Genomic DNA, 24,460 nt, shown 5'->3' with positions numbered 1-24,460 from the left:
CTTGGTTCTGTTCTTTTTATTACCGTTTTCTATCTTCTTGAAGAGTGGCAGTGTTAGACACTCAGTATGTGCATATTACTTCATTTGTGAGTCTTGATTGAAAGCAGATTTTGTACAAATCTATGGAATGAAGCCCTTTGTGTCAATGCACAAAGCTTTCTAGAAGTTTTATATGGTGAAGAACACAAGTAGTTCAATCTGTGAAATATTGCACATTTTCTGTGTGTTCTCTATTCTCTTATGGTTGCTTTCTGCGGAGCTGAGAGATAAGTATCTTGAATATTGAATAGCACTGAAAGTAGTGTTGAATATTATTTAATAATCATGAGTACTGAATATCTCTCATGGTTGTAGGATGCAATGGGACGGTGAGAGATTATGCAACATTTTTTGCAGCCTTCATACTAAACTGATGACACATTATTAAAAGGGGAAGATTATATTTAGAGATAGAGACTATTTAGCTTCGGAGGAGGTTACGTGACAGAGGGAGATCTCCAACCCTCTGCAAGTTTATGCAATAGTCACCCATCTTATTGTAGTGATTAAAGCTGTCCCTGCCGAGAGAGAGGCTCTGTTATTAAAGATGTCCTTTGCTGAGAGGGAGTCTCTATTAAGTGAAAATCTCAGTTATTACTGCATTTTTCTTTGGGAAAAGTTTGAGGTGAAAGCCCTCATTCCATCCTCGGTGAGTATGTATGGTGGACCACCCTTTGCGAGTAGGCATGGTGGAATGCATTCGTCTCTGGGAGAAGTTTGAGGTGAAAGCCCTCGTTCCACCTTCTACGAGTAGGTGCAGTGGACCACCCTCTACGAGTAGGCATGGTGGAAATGTATCCTTCTTTGGGAGAAGTTTTGAGATAAAAGTCTTCGTTCTACCCTCTGCAAGCAGGCATGGTGAAAGTTATGTGTGTGACTCCATTCTATGTGTTTATGATGTAACTATGGTGGATTATATCATGTTGAGATAACATATGTGAATTTATCATCTTTGGTTGCAGCTATGTGTGCATGCTTGACTAAAGATCTTTCTCTTGCTAAGAGGGAGTGTTGAAGTTTGTAGCTGCGATAGAGATTTTTCTGTCTGATTTTATGAGATAAAAATATGTTTGTTATGACTGTTATGTTCATCTTCAGCTGAAAGAGATATTTATGATTATATTTAAGTTAATATTATGTAAAAAGACATGTCATATATCATGTGAAGAGGCATGCGTATGGAAATGTGAAGTGTTGAATATGTGGAAATATGAAGGGTCTTATTTTTGGGACTCAAAGAGACCTTCGTGTGAAAGATGAAGAGTCTTATGCAATCTATTTATATGATTGCTTGGTATATCGTTAATCAATCAAGTGGAAAGCCATGTGCAATAATTTTTTATGATCAATAAAAGTCATTTTGCTGGCGTGGTTGGGTTTTGCCTTTCCAATGCAAGGGTTTTCCTAGGATAAATGGATTGAGTGTTTTGTGGATTGTTTATGCTCTTTTATTGCTGTTTATCCCTATTTATGGGCTAAAACATTAACATGCAAGAGAATTTGACAAGGACCAGACTTTGTACAGAATCGAACCAGTCTTTGAGGGTTGCTGAAGAGAATTTGGTAACTTAGTTTTTCAATTAAAACCTAGAGAGACATGACGGTCCTTCTCTCCCAAATGTTGCGTGTCCTCAAGGAACCCCACATATTTGGATGCTTAATTTTCCACTCCTTCCCATGTTGCATCTTCAAGACGCAGATTCTTCCAGTTGACCAAGTATTTCACAATAACATTGTTCCTCAACCTTTTTCCGTCACGTCCAAGATTGATTCTGGTTCTAAGAATAATTTTCCTTCAAATTTCAATCTTGGCAACTATGCTTATGGAATGATTCGCTGCCCAAGGGCCTTCTTGAGATATGACACATGAAAGATATTGTTTATTTTTTGCTGTGTTCTTGTTGTTTTAATTCTATGCAACCTCACCAACACTCCTTCGGATTTTGAAAGGCACATAGAATTTTGTCTTCAATTTTTTTGTGCCACTTCTTTTCCGAGAAGACTTTCTACAGGGCTGCAACCTCAAGTAAACCATATCTCCAACCTCAAAAACCTTTTTTGTTTGGTGTTGATCAGCATACATCTTCTGTTGGTTTTGGGCCTGCTACAAATTTTTTTTGAAAGCATTTAAGATCTCCATACTCTGTTGCACCACATCCCTTGCCCTTATTTTTCTATCAATGAGGATCGAATTCATGAATGAAGTAGTATCATATCCATAAAGTGCTTTGGAAGGAGTGATGTCTATTGACATGTGATATGATGTGTTGTAGCAATATTTCTCAAGGTGCAACCATTCAGTCCAGATTGTTTGTTGTCTTGTAACGTATTCCTCAAGTAGCTTTCTATCCATTTGTTCACAATTTTGGTATTCCCATCAGTTTGAGGATGAGAGCTGGTGATTGTGCTTAGTTTCATACTTGTCAAATGAAGGAGCTCTTGCCAAAAAAGATGATAAATATGCTGCCTTTCTCACTTGCAGTATTATTTAGCAAACCATGAACTCTAAAAATCTCTCTAGAAAACAGATTTGCACTTGTGGGCCCGTATATTTCAAAGAAATTGTATGAAAGTGAACATCTTTAGCCTATCAATAATTACACACACACATATTATCCTTACCTTGTACCTTTGGCAATCATGCAATGAAACCAATGGATATATCCTCTCATTTTTAATATTTTGGATGAGTAGGGGCTACAACAAATTGGCTGGAAAAATAAGTTTGTTTTTGCAGATGTAGAGACCTAAATCTGGTTACCAAATCTATAATCAAGTTTAGTTCTCTTTTAGACATCATTAATGAAATATTTATTATTTAATTAGTTCATGTTGATCCCCTAATTAATTAATTCAATTAATTAATTATAGTCCAATTAATTAAATATGCAACCCTTGCCTATTGTTATTTTTTTCAAGATCACTGCAAGTGTACTAAGCATTGCCATAACATTTAGTATGTGTTTTCCAAAAGCATCGATCCCTTTGAGTTTGTATGAGTAATAAACCAAGAAGAGACATGTCCCTCCATGGGACATGTCTATTCATTAATGTAATGGAAAACTTATATATATATATATATATATGAATCATTGTAGTTATATTAATTTCTCTTGATCTCACAGGTTTATCCTACTAAAGTTATCAAAACATCAACACTCCTTTTTAGCTAGGGAGGATAAACACAGGACATGTATTACACCATTGTTAATATTAGGTATGACAAATTTTAAAGATATCTTTGATCAGAAGATATCTACCATTTTGATATCATGAGTATTGTTCTTCTAGAATATCAACACATGATATTCACCAAATACACTTTTTTTTTTTGATATCACATCTGATATCACGAGGATTGGTCTCCTAGAATATCCACATTCGATATTCATTGAGTGCTCAATTTTTTTTTGATATCATATTTGATATCATGAGATTGTTCTCCTAGAATATCGACATTTGATATTCACTATGTACTCAAAAGGTTTTGATATCACATTTGATATCATGAGTATTGGTCTCCCAGAATATCAATACATGCATGGTTCAACTTCTTGTTCTCTGCCACTTCTCGGCGAGGCCAAATTTTTTTTTCTCAGCAAATATCGGAGAGAAGTCGGTAACTTCTCGGAAAAATATCGGGAATTAAAAAATGACTTATTTAATTAAAAAATGCCTTTTTTCACAAAATGCAATAAGTAGATTCATTTATTGAGTTAGTAAATGAGTAAACAAACCAAACAAACTGATCTAGATATATATAAATGCAATAAGTAACAAAATCGCATCCTCATGTGGAATGTCGATGTAGTCCAAGACTCTGAACTCTAAAACAAGCTACAAATAGTAAATACCGAATTGTCTCTGTCAAAATATAAGCAAATACAAATGTCTCAAATTCAATATGAAACTAGTCTACATCTTCCTCTTCCCCATCCCAGTAGTTCTAGTAAAGTTCCGCTCCTAATCCACTGGAAATCGCTACAAATCAATGCCAAACATTTAGGTGCTTCTCCAAAACCCTTCTCCTCCACCCAAGATGCTGAAGGCAGCAAACAAAAATGACGTTTTTAGTGTGCAGGTATTTATTGGACGCCGCTCGTGAGAAGACTGCAAGTTATCGCGGGAAATTGGCGATATATCGCAGACTTCTCGCCAACTTCTCGCTTCGAGAAGTGCAAAATCTCAGCCCCCAAAGTTGGCGATAAAATCTCAAGTTTTCTCGCCACTTGGGACTTCTCGCGAGAAGTTGATTTATCGCTAATATATTGGCGAGAAGTTGAACTATGAATACAAGATATTCACCAAATACTCCTTGGGTAATAGCCTTCCAGAATGTTGAGATGCAAGATACTCATCAAGTACTATGAGTAATGGCCTTTTAGAACATCAAGTCACATGATATTCACCAAGTTCTTTGTGTAATGTTCCTTCAGATCATCAATTTGCATAACATTCACCATGTACTAAAAAAAAAAAGTTTATAAGGTACGTGAACACATATTCTCATAATGCTTAGCATATAAACATCCACCATGCAAAGTATAATCTATCATGATCTGTATAGACATCGTAAGATATATATCATAATATAAAATTAAATTATTGTAAAATTGTCAACCTTCAATAACTTTTGCAAATACAAGTGACATCATTTGGAAGTGGTCACTTCCTCATGATGTACACAGGGGGTAGACCCATTAAATCATTCAATCACACGCATGATACCATAGTTTACATGAAGTCAAAAATCCCTCTGATTTTGATATGATCAAGATATTCAAAGATCAATTGAAACATATCCTCTATCCGCTCCTTCAGACAACTATGTCATACTCCCTCTAAAAATCAATCTTCTAAGCTTCTTATCCAAACTTTCCTTTAACAAATTTTCTGACTCCTTTTGAATTTGATACCGGTCAATTTTCCTACAAATATAATCTTGGAGGAATAGATCAAGGCACCTAGCTCTTATACTAAGTATATAGAAATACATATGAGAGATATTTACTTTATTAAAATATGACACTTAAAATTTTACTTGAAAAGGGAATACTAATCTCATGTACTCAAAGAATGATGCCAGAATGGTGAATACCCTTAGGATTTAATATTGATTTTAGTGTAAGAGAGTTCCTCCTTATTAGGGCTCTACTTCACATACTTTAATATTTCTCACCGCCTTCCTACTTGGGGTTGACCGTTTACCATGTGGTGGCTAAGTTGGCTTTGACTGTCTTTGGCATTTAGGGTTCGCATTTCAAAGTCATCCCTTGCCAATAGCCGTTTTTTAATATTTGAACTATCCACGTCTGAGCTTGTGAGTCAGGTCTAATTTTATGTGTGCATTCAATGACCTTAAGGAGTACCGAAGGCACCCTTTACCCCTGGCGCTTATTCGCTTTATGCTGCTTCGATATTACATTGTCTGCTAACAGTTGCGATCTATTATATCCCGTGGATACCACGTAATGTTATTATTGTTCACCACCTATCCTCCATATCATGCAAATATTCCTCTTATTGGATTGTCTCTATTTGCTTCTGCATAAGTCTTTAATCTCCTCCTCGCCACCCTTTTTATGATGATTGTACAGTTAGTCACTACATGTCTGATGTCACCGCCTTCTTAGGGACTTTGATATTCTTGATTTTCAATGTTTTTCCTTTCTTATTTAGCACCTACGATTTATTTAATGTCCAACTAGCTTAGTTCATATCCGTGATTTGACCCTAGTTTGTTCAGTGTATAATTGCGTCTAACTAGACTTTGTTGATGACTGATGTTCCTATTGTGGCCATGAACTTGCGGTAACTGATTTTGAATAAAAGAATGGCTATCGTAACCTTTGAATTCCTATTTCAAATAGGACAAAATTCAGTTGCTATTTGCAAAGAATTTGCAATTGAGCATGACGGGGTATGAAGTTTCAGACTCATCAATGTCACTCTAGAATCACAGATGCATGAGGTTGTTGGATGATACGGTTCAACTTCATTGCTATTGTTTATTCCGTTTAACAATTTGGTTGTTCTAGTTTTTGTAGGTCTATTTAGAGTTTAGGTTTGCAAGTTGATCAATAGTAAAATGGTCGTGGCCTCTGCACATTCAAGGTGCCTCATTGTCTTATGGATGAATCCAGAGTTTGACCTCGTTTATTATTTTACCTACATTCGTCTTTGATTTCTCTTCTCAGTATTAATTATCATCTTTCTTTATACCACTGCATCAGATCCAATGAATCCTCGATTGGTGGTATCGATGTAGGATGGTTTTTTCTTAATTGTTGTTGTTATCATTTCTATTAGTGCCTTTCGATCAAGGCTATCACATGTTATGTTATATCTCGCAGTGTGTGTGCAAAGAAAAAATATTATTTTATTTGCCGGTTTCTTGTCCATAATGTCTTTGGTAGACAATGTCTGCATAACTGTCATTATGACCTGTGACAAACCTATCAAGGTCTTTGTGGATTATAGTCTCTCATATTTGTCTATAGTCAAAAAAACGTGTAAGTATGTATTTGGTGTGATTGCCTTCACAAAATTGTTACACCCTTATTACCTACATGTCGGATTCTGAAGTCTTCGATCAATCTAAAGTATTTCCTTGACTATTTACGTTGCTAATGAGAATGCTTTGATGTTCGGAAGTTGAAACCTAGTTCAAACCTTATCATTGGCCATGCTTGAACCTATCTCTAATACCATGTTTTTTTATTGGGATCTTTGCAAATGTACTAAGCACTGCCATAATGTTTGGTATGTGTTTTTCAAATGCATCGATCTCTTTGAATTTGTACGAGGAATAAACCAAGAAGAGACATGTCCCTTAATGGGACATGTCTATTCATTAATATAATTAATATAATGGCAAACTTAATTATAGTTTTATGTATATATATATATATATATGTATATGTGTATATATAGATAGATAGATACACACACATGCACACACACACACACACACACACACACATATATACGAATCATCTAATTATATTAATTTCTCTTAGATCTCACAGGTTTATCCTATTAATTATCTTACTAATACTTGGTGATGAAAGACAACAGGGGAGTTGTAGATGCTCATCAGTGAGGTGTCGTTGCCACAGTCGGGTCAAGGAGTCATAGGCTCCCTCCATCTATTTGCTCCACCGTGAGCACTCCATCGAGGATGCAATTGGCTCTACTCCTGTCATGGAACAAGTATGTTAAGCATTCAAATCATTATTGGTATAGGCCTGGTTATTGCCTCTAATATTGACTTCCGCATGCACCCTTCTTTTTCATTTCTTCACCTCGGGCATACATGCCAACCCTTTCTCGGACTTGGACTCTCCATGCTCCAATCATTATTTCTAATGGATTTCTATTGGATGCTTGTGGTAACCAGCAAGATTGTGGAGATCACGATTTTGCGCCTGGTCAAATGTAGGTTGCCAAAATGTTCATATTAAGATCACACACCGATTCATATTCTTGGAGCATCATGCTAAAACAGAGTGGTTATATCCAAATTTTATGCGAGACCCCTGAACCGCCTCTAACATCACCACATTTTAGTGGTCTCCATGCCATTTGGAATGAATTAGTGATGACCAAGATCATTCATGTGGATTGTCAAAGAAATTCTGACTTGCTTGTTCCTAGCAGAATGGTGAGAACAATTGGCGACAGTGATGGTGTCTCGGATTTTTTCTTCACCGCCTTTAAACATTCTTTAAATCCGAAGCAGTCAGATTGCTCGAGCTTTCTTGCAACTTCCTCTTGTATATGTTATCATCATACTCGAAGTTTGATTGCTATACCCCTTGATTTGCACTCTACATGTGATATCTATTTTAAATGTATTTGGGTGCTCAACAATTTTCATGTCTTTGGAGGGCTCATGACTGAGCACACCTTGCTTGACATTCCCAATTTCTATCATTGTTGGTATTCTTTCAACCAAATCACATGGATTCTCACTTCCCCTAGTACTCGAACATGATTTCGATCTAATGTGGATGCATTGAACCATATGAAGGCTTGTTCAAACCTTGGGGTGACATGATGAAGTGATTTGGTTTCACTTTAGAAAATCCCGATTCTCGACATCTTCCTCCATGGATCTCATAATCTTTATTGGCTCGAATTGGCCCGATGTCACCTATACTTGAAATCATAATTTTGGATCTCAGAATTGAGAATCTAAATCTAAGGGCTCCCAAATTCAAATTTTGATTATTGGACCAAAGTTCTTGAGCTTTTGAATCTGCGGCCCAAACCATGTATATAAATCTCCAACTTTAATCTGATATTTGAACCTAGACTTGAACTCTGATGGTCTTGGTGTACGCGTTGGAGCTTTGAACCTCTGAAATCTGGTTTGCACCTCTGAACTTCAATATTGACAACCAATGAACTTGCCGAATGAACCATTTCGAAACAAAGAAACACTGAACCTGTTCCAGTCATATCGAACTGCTTTGAACCTTAGTTCAAAGAGGTTCAAGATTCCACACACTGAAAATTTCAATCACTGGGTCTATATTGGGTACCAACAGGTATGAGGGCCCAGAACGTGGGTGTGTGAATTTTTTTAGGAGTTTGGGTATGTATGGGTACACGTGTGTATATGCACACACACACGCACAAGAATAAGAGAAACATCCAAAATTGGAAAACTAAATCATTTTATAGTGTGATGCTTGATCATTGATCAATGCCAAGATGGAGAGACAATATTGAGAGAGCAAAATGAGAGGTAAGCATGAAATGAGAGTGTGTCTGAAGGCCTCATATTAGAATGTTTTAGAGTTAGAAATTAAATATAATTAAAAAAATGTTTTCAATTCATGTCTGGGCCCACTTTTTCTACTTTGGGTCGTGGTTTCTCACGAGTTTCGCCCAATACTTAGTGGTAGTGCTTCGGTTCGTGTTGGGTGTGCACCTTGTGCACATCTAGCATGAACCTTCATGTTAATTTGTACCGAGTTCAAGGGCTCATGGCGCAAACCCAACAACATAGAAGAAAACCAATCTAAAATTTCTCAATTGTAGAATGAATACCCTATTCATGATTGATTGGAAAGTAGCAGGTGTATTCGCTAATTTAAATTACATGACCAAGAATTTATGCCCATAGTGAAATGTAAAGGTTTTTTTGTAGACATTCTCATCTTTAATCATTATTTGATGGTACCATTGATCCTAGATTGATTTTGGAGAAATATACAGTCCTGTGAAATTCATCATCAATTTGTCAATCTTAGGTATGGGGTACCAACTTTGATTGTTTTTTTGTTGAGGGTTCTATAATCAATGCACATCTTCGTAGTCCCTTCCTTTTTCTTAACCAGTACCATAGATATGATGTCTCCTATTGGGATATTACAATTGGCATCAAAGCAATAATCTTGCTAACTTATGGGACAAACCTAATTTAATTACCATGGTTAACTATTTTGTCCCTTTCGTAAGCAAGTAAAAAAAATTGAATAGGTCAACATTGCATTTCTATATGTATGTGCCTTAACTTCGGGTCAAATGTAAGCATGCTTACTTTGTGTGTATTATATGCATTCTCTTCATGTTTACTAAATGAAGTATCGACTTCAGCATGCTTATTCCATGAGAAATATCCTCAAGCATGGTTTGTGCCTTTGTGTATTGCTTCGTGCCATACATGTTTGATGTGTATACATGTGTATTATTTCACGCCTTACATGTCTGACATGTATTTATGTATATCACTTCATGCCTTTTCTGTATGATTTATGATTCATGCCTTATGTGTATTCATGTGTATGACACATACCTTGTGTGTATTTAGGTGTATGCTTCATGCCTTATGTGTATTCTGTGTATGTTTCATCCCCTATGTGTATTCATGTGTATACATCATGCTCCTTGCGTTAAGTGGATATTCCATGCTTAATGGATATCAATGTCTATCCTTTATATGTATTTATGGATATGCTTCAAATCTCATGTGAATTTATATGTTTGCTTCATGTTTGAGGTGTTTTCAGCACCATTACTCTAATGTATGGATTATGTTTGATATGTTTTCAGCAAGTTATTCCATATCGAGTACTTGTAACTGTTTCTAGATTCTTATTATGTTTTTCCAATTAAAATGAGGCGCACATAGTCCATTCTTAATATACTAAACATTCTAGATGTATGTTATGCTTCTAATTCTCATCTTAATGTGTGCAAAGCACACCCTTGCAGAGATTCAAGGAGGTATTTGTGACATTATGCAAATGGGAGAAAACTTGTCTTAATATTAGAAACCTTATAAATTTCCAATCATTGGTTGTGATAACTCAAATGAATTAAAAGACACATATATCAGATTATATTAAAGTTGCCCATTAAAAGCTAAATATATCACAACAGAGGTGTAAGGAATGTTTAGGAGTACTGAAAAATATTGTTTTGAAACTATCATTGCTCGAGGACAAGTAATCTCGGGAGGGGGGACTGCCACGACCCCTGTTAAAAGAAGTATATGGTAAATTTCTAAGGCTGAAGGCCTAATCAATGGACAAGTTGGCAACATACAAGGCTAAACAAAATCAAATTACAAGTGTAAATTGATGAATATGATGATATGAGAAGTGAGCACAAAAAATGATGAAATTTTTTGGATGAAGACAATATGTTTCAATTATAGCCCATCTTAATTGGAACTGGATTAGCTCCATGGTTGATCCTCATTAAGCTGGCTGACCCCTATGTTCGGGCCCTAGCAAAGATAATATACTAAAGAAGTTATCTCCCAGGTTGGAGAAAAGGATTATTTGGGGAGTGGTGGTTGATTCATGACGATAAGCATTTGGTCATATAATTGGAGTAGAGATGGGAGATAAAGAAGATAGAAGTTTAAAGCAATATATTAGTAATTATGAAGGAGAAATTATATGCAGCGATTCTACAGAAGACATCGATAATAAATAAGTGGTAGTAATTATAAAACAACAATTATGGGTATTGGACCTATTGGTTGTAATGGCCCCTTTTTGGAACATTAGAAATATTAAGGGCATATTATATAATAGTAAAATTGACTTGGAGAGCGTGGTCTCAAAATATAAAAGGTCAATTTAATATTACAAAGTGGGCAAAAAGGACAAAGAGAGATAAGACGAAAGGCCAGGAAGGGAGTCGAAGAGTCACAATAGTGAAGATAAAAGGAGATGAGACTCATTCATTGGATATGCTTGGATTTATTATTCAGATTTCAGTTATCTCTTGGGTGAGTAATCAGAAAGCTTAAGCTTTTAGTTAGTATGAGGACGTATCCCCTCGTGTCGGTAGACAGTGGACACAAACCCATTGTCCTCGGTGATCTGAATTTAAGAAGTGGGCTACAAACACAATATTTGGTGAATCAAAATACCTCCGATACCAGTGTTCAAGTTTTGGAAAATCTTGCAAAACTTGAAAGAGTTGTATGCAAACCAAAAGCCATCTTATTAATTGAAATTGAAAGAATATATACAATGATGGAATATCAATAGTCACCATAGCCATGAATTCAAAATGTTTATGTGGCTATAATAAAAAACAACAAAATTAAACTAAAACTATTCAAAACTAGGTGTTTAATTACCTCAACTTGTCAGGGTCATAAATTTTGATGTAAAGCTCGGATTTCGAAACTGCTTATCATTGTAAAGAACTACAAATCTAATTTTTGTCCCTAAAATAGTGAGCCTATGCTGCCCAGTTTTAGGGATTGATGAAGGCAAAATTTTGAGTAGGAGACCTCTGAAAAGGCCAAATAAAAAGACAGAAAAAACTTTTAAAAAATACGATAAAAATACTTTCAAACATTTGATATTCTATATAATCTGGATCATTCCTCCCCCCTTCAGAGGTAGTGGGCCCCATTGCATCAATCTTCTGCAACAAATGAGGGAATTGTGCAACAATCTGTTCCTTGGTTAACCATTTGCCCTGATTAGAGAATTGACCAGCCCAAACCACCCTATATAGCAGAATTTTCTGATTTCTCAAAGATTTCAGCATGACTTCAGTGACATGATCACACTGTAATGGAGTAATAGTGGATGGATTCAATTTTGTAGCATGAATATGTTCAACAGCTTGAGAGATGTCCAATAATGGAGGAAAATAGGGTCGCAATAGTGCCACATTAAAAATTGGATGTAATCCCAAAAATTGTGGCAAATCAAGTTCAAAAGCATTCTCACTTGTTTCTTAATGGTATATGGTCCATACCAAATAGGACGAAGCTTTCTATAAGGTCCTTGGAGGCGCTCCTTTTGAAGATGTAGCCATACCTTGTCACCAATTTGGAAATGGTGGGGAGTTATATGCTGATTATGTCTTTCCTTATACTTCTTATTGCTTTGCTCTAAAATATCATGAACTTGTTGCTGTAATTGTTTGATCTTTTCAATAATCTTTTTTGCTTTATCTGCTTCCTTTTTAGTATTGAGTGGTTGACTAGATTGCAAGATGGGTAGTGGTACATCTATAGGTGCCAATGGTTGATACCCAAGACAAACCTCAAATGGACTATGTCCTATAGTAGTGTGGAGTGCACAGTTGTAGCTATGTTGCACATAAGGCAAGCTCTCATCCCATGTGCGTGGGTTTTTGGAGTGGGACATTCGAAGGATATGGATAATCATTCTATTGACTACCTTTGTTTGGCCATCTATTTGAGGATGGAATGCTGTAGACTTTATCAACTTCGTGTCCATTCTAGCCCATAATGAAGACCAAAAATTGCTGAGGAACGTGCTATCCTTATTCGAAATAATGCTTTTTTGGCAGCCCAAAGTGAACCCAAACATGTTCAAAAAATAGCTTGGCGGTCTCCTTTGCTGAAATCATTTTTTAACAGGCCACCAAAATTGCCATCTTAGAAAATTTATCTACTACCACATATATACAATCATCTCCCCTTCTGCTACTTGGGAGCCTAGACATAAAATCCATGGAAACAAAATGCCATGGTTTATCAGGGATAGGTAATGGTAGATAGAGGCCCAATTTACGGTTTGAAGGCTTTGCAATTGCACATGCAACACAAGATTTTATATATAAAATAATATCATTTTTCATTTTTGGCCAATAGAAATACTTTTGGAGAATTTCAGTAGTCTTACCAATACCAAAATGTCTTGCCACCCAGCTATAGTGTGTCTCCCATATTAGTTTCTGTTTTTCTTCTCTGGGGACACATATGTGATCAACATGACAAAGTAATCCATCCTGTATATAAAATTCAGGAACATGCTTTCCTTCTAAGACTGCATTGTAAATGTTACAAAATTCAGGATCATTACCATATAGTTGAGCCTAAGTTTTTGTTTGATGGCCATAGGAATCCAACACCAAGGCCTACTCAAACAGTCTGCTACTTTATTAGTACTGCACTTTTTATGACGAATGTTGAGGTGAAATTGTTGCAAGTAAGCTGACCATCTCTGATGCCTATCATTCTGCAACTTCCCTTGTGTTTGCAAGAATTGAAGAGGTTTATGATCTGTATGTATCAAAGTTCCCTTTCCCAAAATATAGTGCTTCCACTGTTTATAGGCCTGAACAATGGCATACAACTCCTTGTCATAGGTGGGGTACCTTTGAACTATTTCAGAAAATGTCTCACTATGATATGCAACAGGATGCCCGTGTTGCATGAGTACACTATCAAGAGTGTAATCTGATGCATCTGTTTCTATTTCAAATGATTGTTTCAAATTTGGAAGGACCAATACTAGAGCTGAACATAATCTAAGTTTCAATTCCTCAAATGCTTTTTGTTTGTCCTTTGACCATTGAAATTTTGCTTGTGTTCGACCTTTGAGTGACTGATTAAGAGGTCATGATAAATGTGAAAAACCAATACAAATCTGCGGTAGAAGTTGGCTAGACCCAAGAAACTGCGAAGTTCTGTGAAATTTTTAGGAGGTGGCCAATCTTTGATTATCTGTATCTTTGTAGGGTCCACATGAACACCCTCACGATCCATGATGTACCCTAAGTACTAGATGCAGTGCATACCAAAAGAGCACTTGTCTATGTTGGCATAGAGTTTATGTTTCTGCAAAGTCAAGAGTAGTTGCTCAACATGTTTCAAATGTTCAGACCAAGTTTTACTAAAAATGAGGATATCATCCAAATAAACAACTACAAAAGAATCAATGAATGGTCCAAGCACATCATTCACCAACCTCAGAAATGTAGCGGGAGCATTTGTAAGGCCAAAAGGCATAACCGGCCATTCAAACAAACCTTCCTTGGGCTTGAACGCAATCTTCCATACATCTGCTAGATCAATTGGTACTTGGTGATATCCAGATTTCAAGTCAATTTTTGTAAAGAATTTAGCCCCCTTAAGTTGATCCAAAAGATCATCAATTCGAGGAATTGGATCTCTGTTTTTCACAATAATTCTGTTAAGTGCCCTGTAATCAATACAAAGTCTCCATGTCCCATCTTTCTTTCTTGCCAAAACAATAGGGCTGCCACAAGGTGAAGCACTTGGCCTGATATGTCCCTTTTTAATCAATTCTCGAATTTGTCTCTTAATTTCATCATTTTCGATAATTGACCTATATATTGATTCATGCGGTAATGGTGTTCCTGGAACTAGATCAATAGAATGTTTGACTTGACAGTGTGTTGGGACCCCTATTGGTGATTTAAACACACTATGGTATTCTGTCAAGATTTTATCCATCTCCTTTTGCTGGTCTATTGTTGTGGCCACCTTAGTGTGTGTGTTAAGGACAACTGACTTTTCTTTCTCAAAACGAATCATGAGGAGTACAAAAGTGCTAGTTTGAGCAATTAAACGTTTACATTGTTTAGCACTAATTAAAGAAGAAGCTTGAGTTGGGCATACCTTTGGTATTCGATATTTTTTTTCACCAAGCTTGATTGTGACACTGCATGGTCTAGATTCATACATACCATGCCTTTGATACATGTATGGATGCCCCAACAAAACGTCACCTACATCTAAAGGTGCTACACCACAAATTACTTCATCCTTGAATGGTTTGATTGAGTATGATAGGCGACACTGCTGATTTACCTGAATGTCTTTTCCTTCATTAACCCATCCCATAGAGTATGGTTGTGGGTGTCTTGTCATCTTTAAACTTAATCACTTGGCTATCTCCATAGAAATTAAGTCCTTTTTAGAAACATCAGCGTTGGAAGCAACAAATGTTGGGAGTGCATTCTTAACTGTGTTGACAGAGATTTTCAGCGTAGTCAGTAAGAATGTCCTTATTGTAAATCAAGCTCAAGGTAATGGAGATGCATCACCCTTATCAAGGACAAAAATAGTTGTTCTAGGGCCAGAGCAGGAGATTGGTGCCAAAAAGGAAACCTGTTGTATATTAGCATAATTTGTTCAATAGTCTTCTATATGGCCTGAAGCTTTTGGTCATTGACTTTGTTCCCACTTTTGCAAAATGTCGATCTATAGTGTAAATTATTTTCTACAACATTCAGTTTTATATTGAATGAGGGAAGGCCTTTTCTTCTACTGCTATAGGAGGCGGTTCACCATTGAGAAAAATAACTTACGAGCTGGCTGATGCATTGCATTACACTTTAGAAGGCAAGAAGACCCCAACTAAAATAAAATAAAAACTATGTTGGAATGCACAATTGGTATTCATTTATAGAAGAAGCAATAGAACAGATAAAAGGGAACAAGATTACAAAACTTGTTTTCCACCACTTTATCCTTAGCTTTTGATCTCAACAAGTGGATTAGGTACTCATCTTCTACAAAGTCTTTGTTGGAAGGATGATTACCTTATTAGGTTGTAGTATGTGATCATAGCATCGTGGTACAAAAGGAAAAGGAAATATCCAAGTAATGGCAAAAAATTATAGAGTTTTGCATACATAGAAAGGGTGGCGAATTCATCAATAGATTCTATCGCAAGGTTGGCGTAGTTGCTGGAGGAGTGGCTCGAAACTTGTACCAATTGTTGCAAAGGCTCAAGCCTGTGGCATGATTGCTGATTGGTGAATGCTTTTGGGGACAGGCCATCCAGATCTCTGCACTTGCTGGAACTAAACAGTTACATACGCATAAACGAAACAAACTGTTGGGTAGATCGCTCCAGTATTGGTGGTTTGCAAATTTGGAAAATATAGGGTTTGGATAAAACCAAGGTACTATGAAGCTACAAGCGCAGTTAGCCCAGAGTTTTGAATCCAATATAAGAGCAGAAATAATCAACATTTACAAAGAGTATAAAGAACTTCCTAATCAAATTCAAAATGATTTATCGTTCAGTGATTATATGGATCTTCACCTATAGCAGCAAAATAAGATTGATATGGAAAAAAGAAAGTATTTGGATTTGGTTCAGGATCTCCTTGCAAAAGATAAATGCAAGAATGTGTATGGAGAATTTCTAGCAGATCAAAATCATCGAATAGAGGTTCTTGTTAAAGAGGAGCAGTCAACTACCATTGATTTATAGCCTTCTAGCGATCGTGTAGAGGATGTTACTCATGGTGCAAGTTTCTATGTTGGTGAATTGAAGGTTAGTGTTGACAAACAGGTTGATGAGGTAGGTTGTACATGAGGTAATAGCAGGTTAGGGTCCTTGTATGATGAGCCCTTATATGCATATGATAACATGACAACACTTTGGCCTTTTCATACAAATCAAGAGAACAAGGGAAAGAATACCTATGATTTTGAGAGAGGTGATGAACCATATATTTCTGATGTCCATGACATGAAATTAGAAGAGCAAACTGAGACGACACTGCAAGATGATGAACCACGTCAACATGACAACAATGAAATGTATGCCTTAAAGAACCAGTTGAAGGTTAGTAAAGACATGGTTGTGGCCTCTTTGGTACATTATGACAACACTCACAAAAAGGTTGAAGATCTCTACAAGAAGGTTCAAAAGGGAGTGGAAGCAGATTGGCTTGTTGTTCATTTGCAAGTGATTAAAAAAGCTCTTGAAACTATGAAATCAGATTATTTATGTTTGCTTTCCGACAAGGATAACACTCTTAAAGTTGCTGAAATACATGTTGATCAACTGAACAAAGAAAGGAATGAGATTTTGGAGCTCAATAGAGAGCTTAAGTATACTCATGAGGCATTAGATGATGCTTGGATCTCCCTTCAGGAAGTAGAAAATCAGATTAGGATCACAAATCACTCTCAGGAACATGAGGATAAAGAGAGGTAGGAATTTTTCCTTGAGGTAATTGATGAACTTGATAGCATTTAGTAGACGTATGATTTGGATAGTTGCCCCAAACGACCAAGTTTCAAAACTTCAGATCACGTTCAGCTTATAGACAACCCTTTGTTTGAGGTAGATGCTGTTTGGTTTTCCAATAACCCACTTTTTGAGGTAGAGGAGAGAGTTCCTCTTGATTCCCAAGAAGAGGATGACCTTGGTTTTAGAGATTCGGATCAAGCTACAGTTCTTAAAAGCGAAACTTGGTCACAAGATGGGAGTGGTGAATTGGCTTCGATTGTGTGTCATTGGATCAGTCCAAATAGGGTTCCTGATTTCACACCACACAGGAGTTGGTTGGATTTTATACATCAGCCTTTGGATAGTTCTTTGTGTAGTATTGAGGAGAGTCATATGTTGGTCATAGGAAATGCTCTTTCAACTTCATTCTTATTCATAGTACCTATGTACCTGGAAGTTCTTCAGTTTGATGATGATAGTATGGTATTTGATGCGACCAAGGTGTTACTTTTAATTTTTGAGCGGCTTGTTTATTTCATCATCTATCTAGGTTGTCATATCAGTTGGTTATGACATCAGGGTTTGGGATTCGGGTGTTGACAGTATGCATCTATGGCTTATTAAGGAGTTGGTTATAGTTCTACTCAGTTTGAGACTGGACGCGAGGACAGTCAGTTGTACAGTTTACAGGTGCAACATTTTTTCATAGAGTTATATGTGATCCAAGGATCCGGTTGACAAATGGATTGCAGAGGAGCACCTTACTTCGCAGTATGACCGGATTTGTATTTTGTTTAGGTTGCAAAGCTACCAGAGCTACTTGCAGATTCATATGGGATCTTGGTGCTGATTGCTTGAGGACAAACAAATTTTAAGGAGGGGAGATTTGTAATGTCCCATTTTTGGAACATTAGAAATATTAAGGGCATATTATATATAATATTAAAATTGACTTGGAGAGCATGGTCTCAAAATATAAAAGGTCAATTTAATATTACAAAGTGGGCAAAAAAGACAAAGAGAGATAAGACGAATGGCCCAGAAGGGAGTCGAAGAGTCATAACTATGAAGATAAAAGGAGATGAGACTCATTCATTGGATATGCTTGGATTTATTATTTAGATTTCAGTTCTCTCTTGGGAGTGTAATTGGAAAGCTTCAGCTTTTAGCTAGTATGAGGCCATAGCCCCTCGTGCTGGCAGACAATGGACGCAAACCCATTGTCCTCGGAGACATCACATCAGGTGTCTTGCATGTGCTTACAGATTCTTTTCTTAAGTTTTCCAATCTGACTATGAAGTTGTATTTAGGAAATCGGTTACTGTATTGCTGTGGTATAATGCAATAACGTTGTTTTAAGGAGTTTTTATGAGAGTTTACTGGTTTTATGCTGTTGGTTAGTAACACATTTTATATGCTCGAATTGCTGAATATTATTTTGACAAGAATGGATTATTATCTTGTGGAGAATTTTCTGGTTTTATTGTTGTATTGTATTACATCTGCTTATGTTTGAATTTTGAATACTATATTCAAGAAGAAGCTGGATAAATATTTGTTGGATTTTCTATTGGTTTTGAATCTTGATTAATAAATCTGCATATGTTTAGTTTTGAATATATATTTTGGGTAAGAACGAGTAAATATCTTTTAGGAATATTTCATTGGTACACTTGAAGAGGCAATGTTATAATTAAAAAGCAAAATTTTTGATTGGAAGATCATTGAGAAAGGGATACCTCCTTTGGATAAAGATGACCCCCTTGGGAGGAGTCTACACACTTCATGAGGGGGTAGTGGAGGGTATTAAAGAGGAGAGTGGGGAGGAGAAAAACATATGGAAGAAAGAGAATCATTGAGCATTTGATCTAATCAGAGTGCATCACTCATAATACACACGTACACGTGCACACACACGCACATGCATACATACATACATACATATTCAATAGCTTGTATTCCTATCCAATATTGTGGTATGAAGTACAATGCATAATGATTTTGCTGATTATTGTTGATCTTTCATTTGTTAGGAAGTAGAATATCACACATTGCTACTGTCATATGTATATATATTACTATATATTGTTATTCTTGCTATGATTCTGCCTCTACACAACAGACTAGAAATAATGATTCCATTAAATTTCTTGTCCAATTGGACATCCCATTTTGAAGGGGAGATAGTGCATATGCAGAATGCAAGTAGCTAGGAAACCATTTTAATATAGACACCCCAAGTGGGGCTGGGAGGCCGAATGATTGTTGTCTTTCCATGCTTCTGAGTTGGGTGGAACAGCTCGAGGTAACTTAAATGATCTCCCAACTGGTGCTCCACAATGACACTTGGTTGTTTGGGTGGAACTAAAAGGAATCTCATGTACACTGTGAATATTATAATAGTGAATCAGGTTTCTATTTGTAGTAAACCAGGGAATTAAGTTGAGATTTATATTTCCCAACATTATCTGTACCTTATTTGGGAATTTTGGGGCAAATTAGAATAATGTTTCAACATAGGACATTACAATATTACTCTTTTGGGACTTTAATTGTTATGTTCTCACCAATCCTTTGTGGGGTTAAGATAGGCCTTGTACAAAAAGGACTATGAGCCGCCTTTCTCACATATGGAATTAAAACTAAAAGCCTCTGAAATTATGGTTCGGCTGAGCTAAACTCTCTGGATTTTTTTTTCTGAGTTCCTCCTATCAAACCTTTCTATCAATGTCTACCTGAAGTCTTCTATGCTAGTGATCGAGTCATATCCTTGGGTCACAATGCCATGATATACCATTTGTGAGCTACTCCAAATGAGAAGTCAAATTTTTACAAGTCTCTCATTTATTACTATTAAACTTTCTTACTGCATCTCAATGCTTACTTCATTTAGCTATCTGTAGTAGAGTAGCAAATGTTCTCTATTCAACCCAAGCAGCCTCATGCTGCACAATGGAGAAATGATAACAGTATAAGTAGACTGGACACTAAAAAAGCTCTTCCAAAATATACATCTCTGAGGGCTCTTGTAGCTCTTTTTGGTAGTCATCAGAACACATATTTTATTATCCAGATGTGATGAGAAAACAACTGCTAACCTGCATAACATGCTAGGCAAAGTCATCTGTCATGGCTTGAATCTGGGTCAAAGTATTTTATGCTGCAATCTGCTGCTCCTAGAGAGGATCAAGAGAAAAGGTCTCAGCTTTCAGCCATCAGCTGCTGCAAAACAAGGGATACCCCATGCTTTATCACTACAGTGAGCAGACTTAATTTTTTCCTTCTTGTTACACTCAACTGGGTCTGAGCCTTACTCTCCAAATGCTTACAGATACTCTGGCAGATGCTCCATTCTTTAGAATATTAACTTTTGAACTCAGTTATTCCTAAATGCATCTTAGAAAAATGCAGATTGGTTGTTTTTAGTTTGTCAGTGTAGGACAGGAAAATGAGGAAATATGCATGCTAGAGCAACCATCAAACCCTGAAAGCATAGAAAGCAACACTTATCTTAACCAACCATTAAAAGAATTGAGATGGAATGCACAAAATGAAAGCAATTCAACTCAAAAGGACTCCCTCAATTGGACTTCAAGGTCCTTTCTTTCTCCTCAAAAGTTGGTATGTAGTTCCCGTGAGAAACACACTTAACTGCGAAAGCAAAATGATGATAATGGCGAGAAGATTCAAAAGATGATGGTTGGCAAATCATGTTATGGTAAATCGATGATGTTGCATTAAACAAAGGAGATTGAAGCTTCTTATATAGATTTACAAAGACGATGTTGCTAAAAGAAACAATCGTGAACTAATGATGGAAATAGAAACTACTTAATAAACTAAAGACTAACTAAGACGACCATTAAAAGAACATTATAATATTCTAATACCCTCCCTTAAAGGTTATTGTCTAACTGATGTTTTTTGGTCACAAATTCTTCAAAACCTTTTGCCACTGTTGAGACCCTCCATGGATCTGCAAAATGTTAATGACCAATAAACCAAAATCAGTCCAAAAAATAATAGAGAAGGGTGCCCCTTTCTTCAGAATGCTTTGTAACAAGAGACAAGAGCCTGCCACTAACTTTGCCACTGAGATGAGTCTGCCACTAACCCTCCTAGAATCAACAAAACATTTGACCAAAAATCGTCACAAAATATCCAACTTGATGTTGGATAATGAAGCTGCTCTTCTTTGGAGACAGAGACAAACATTGAGAACAACTAGCACGATTTTGAGGAAAAATCGACAACCTTCCAAACTTTGCAGATGAGCATGATGCCTCAAAACAAATTGCAAAAAGGCGCAATTTTTGAGAAGGAAAATTGGAAAAGCCGAACACAAATTTTGAGGTGAAAAATCGATCAAAACCCACCATGATTTTTGAGGTGGAAAACCAATCAAAACTAGAAAATACAATGCTTCGTTTTTTTAGGGACAACGGTAAAACCTAACGGATAATTTTTGAGGAAAAAATAATAAACTCACAAAGGAATCCCATGCAACTTTGCGAATTACAGAATCAGAAATTTTAAGGGAAAAGTTTTGGAAACCCATAAGAACTTTTTTTTAAGGGAAAAAATTATGAAAACCCATTAGAAAATTTAAAGGGCAACAAAACAAGAGATTTCGCATGATAAACCAGCACATGCAAGAACATACGAGTACATGCAAGTACATTCAACAAAAAGAAATGGAGATTTTTGCTGCAACCAAGAAATCATGGGATCAAGAACCTTTGCCAGGTGTGATTTCCAACAAAAATCATCGAAGACAAACCACAAAGTTTCATAAAATACCTCTTAACGATTTTTATTTCTAAAAGTCAAAAGACAAATTTTTGCAAAAAAAATGCCAAATCAAAAGAGGCTCGAATTTTTCTTAAAAATATTGCCAAATTTAATAAAATCCCATCAACCTGCTTTGATACCATGTTATGGTAAATCAATGTTGTTGTAGTTGTATTAAACAAAGGAGATGAAAGCTCCTTATATAGATTTACAAAGACAATGTTTCTAAAAAAAACAATCGTGGACTAATGATGGAAACAAAAACTGCCTAATAAACTAAAGATTAAGATGACCATTAAAGAAACATAATAATATTCTAATAAATCAATGTGGGAATTGGGCTCAATTTACAAAGTTTGATTCCCAAATTTCCAAACTGACAAATTGATGCACAAATGGAAAAGTGTCATAAGTATGACAAATTATGACATGATTTGAATGCATTTTGGTATGTACAAATCAGGGAATTAGTGTAGGCTAAATTAGTGGGAAAATGGATTAGGAAGGTGCAATCAATTAGGAGGCTATAGTATTGGGATTGGAAGAACAACTAGGGCAATTGAAAAGTGAGGGAATATTTGAATTAAGATTCATTTGTCCTCATAAATTAGTAAAAGGGAGTTATGAAATTATGAAAATTCCATAAATCAAGAAATAGCCAATTAATTAATGTGAATTAGTTAATTGTGAAACTTAGGGAAAAGGGATAAATACATGTAATTTATTTGTCAAAGCTTAGGATGTGGGATAAATCAAGGGTTATTTTATCCTTGAGAAGGGAAAGTTAGTGAATTTTGATTGATTTGATGATGTTGATGTGACAAAAAGGTTGATTTATCATTTTGATAATGATTTGAATCAATTTTGATGCTTTTGAAATGATTTTGGTAAGTGATTGATTAGGTCAAATATGAGGCGAATCGAAGAGAAACATTAGTAATTAACTAAACAAATTTCATGTTTAATCGCTGAAGAATGATATGATGTAGGCATATGATAAAGACCATATGTGCACATAGGAGAACAATCAGAGTATGCAGAACATTGTTTCAATCATAATGCAAAAGTGTTAATACATAGCATCGCAGGCAAGAACCATTTTTGATCGTCTACAATCATATTCTCTGCCTTTCCCTTCAATCTTAGTATCTGATCCAGGCTCATCATAATCTCCCTTCAGTTGTAGTAAATCTTCAAAATGCCCAAAACATTTCTTGAATTAAGTAGCACATTTGCAACTTCTAGAATTGGAGCTCCTATCATAATCTTGTCCCTGAATGTTGGCTGTCCAGTATATATTTACCCAATCTGGCCTAGAGCACAGCCTTAATTAAGTTGCAGTTCATTGCAGTAGTTTAGATCTATGAATTCCCTCAATCAGGACATTTCATAAATATTTTAATGCCTGCTCTATAGAGTTTCTGATGCTTTCAGCCATCATCACTCTATTTTGCAAAAACTAATTTATATTTCCCATAATCTCTTAAAGTCCAAAGTAAATCTTGATGGTTTTCTTCCATGGTGCAATAATTCATCAGATATCCCCATTGGCCTGGTCATTGATAGGAGCAGTGGCAAGTATGATAAGACTATGCAGGAGATATTCAATACCAAATCTGCTCATCCAGGTAAGGGTTGCATATTGGTGTGGTATATTGCTGATTGTTTTGGCCCAGATTTTGATATGGCTACTAGAAAATTGTAGAACATCGACATTTAAAATTAAAGTCAAGTAAACTAAATAAACCAAAATATGCATAGAATTCAGTAACTTAGGTCACTGCAATTAAAAGATATCAAATCTACCACATACTTGAGTTTTATCTGCAATACAGAGCTGACACAGGAAACAAGCTTAGCCAACCAAAACCCTGTAATTAGACTCCTCAATTTCAAAGTTAGAGAATTCAGTGACAGGGTTTGCAAGATGAAACAGATATACCCTCCATAACCCAATAATGCCTGCTTAAGAAGATCTTATTTAAGTAAGGAAACATCCAAATACACCTCATGGTATTCACTAATTTCATATTTCTTGATCTGTCAATGGAAATGAAGTTTTTAAAGGAACTATCAATGTTTATTATTTCTGAAGATTTTCATCATATCCATTATTTACACACATACACAAGCATTTATTTGGAAACATGCATGTGTTGTAGGTCAAACTGGTATACATTATTCAGTCTTTTTTTCGTTACATTGCATATTTTGTTTTTCCAATTTAAACATGACCTGGAATTTGTTGTTGTGATCAGATTCCCGTGAATAAGAAGGTTCAAGGGGGGAGGTTCCAGGAAGAATTGGAAGAGCGGGTCATCTCTTTGATTGCTTCATTATTTGGTAGGTAGGAAAGTGGGGTATCAGGAAGATGGCATTATGGATTGTCAATTTTTTAT

At 36.0% G+C, this 24,460-nt stretch overlaps 1 protein-coding gene across 6 annotated transcripts in view; it reads left to right on the top strand.

The window, feature by feature from the left end:
* LOC149529515 (ARM repeat superfamily protein) overlaps nucleotides 1-24,460 on the top strand; it is a 116,067-nt gene that overhangs the window by 10,283 nt on the left and 81,324 nt on the right. For all 6 annotated transcript variants that reach the window (XR_016358303.1, XR_016358302.1, XR_016358306.1 and 3 more), the window contains exon 4: nucleotides 24,320-24,404. Coding sequence is in view for 2 of the 6 variants with exons in the window: in XM_089807904.1 (XP_089664030.1) it covers nucleotides 24,320-24,404 (85 nt within the window). In the remaining 4 variants the exon portion in view is untranslated. The remainder of the gene's footprint in view (nucleotides 1-24,319; nucleotides 24,405-24,460) is intronic.

Source organism: Cupressus sempervirens, chromosome 11, assembly GCF_028749045.1.
Source record: "Cupressus sempervirens isolate cs-2001-9-10 chromosome 11, ASM2874904v1, whole genome shotgun sequence".
NCBI lineage: Eukaryota > Viridiplantae > Streptophyta > Pinopsida > Cupressales > Cupressaceae > Cupressus > Cupressus sempervirens.
Note: the sequence above shows the minus strand (reverse complement) of the source record. Positions and strands in the feature narration are given on the sequence as shown.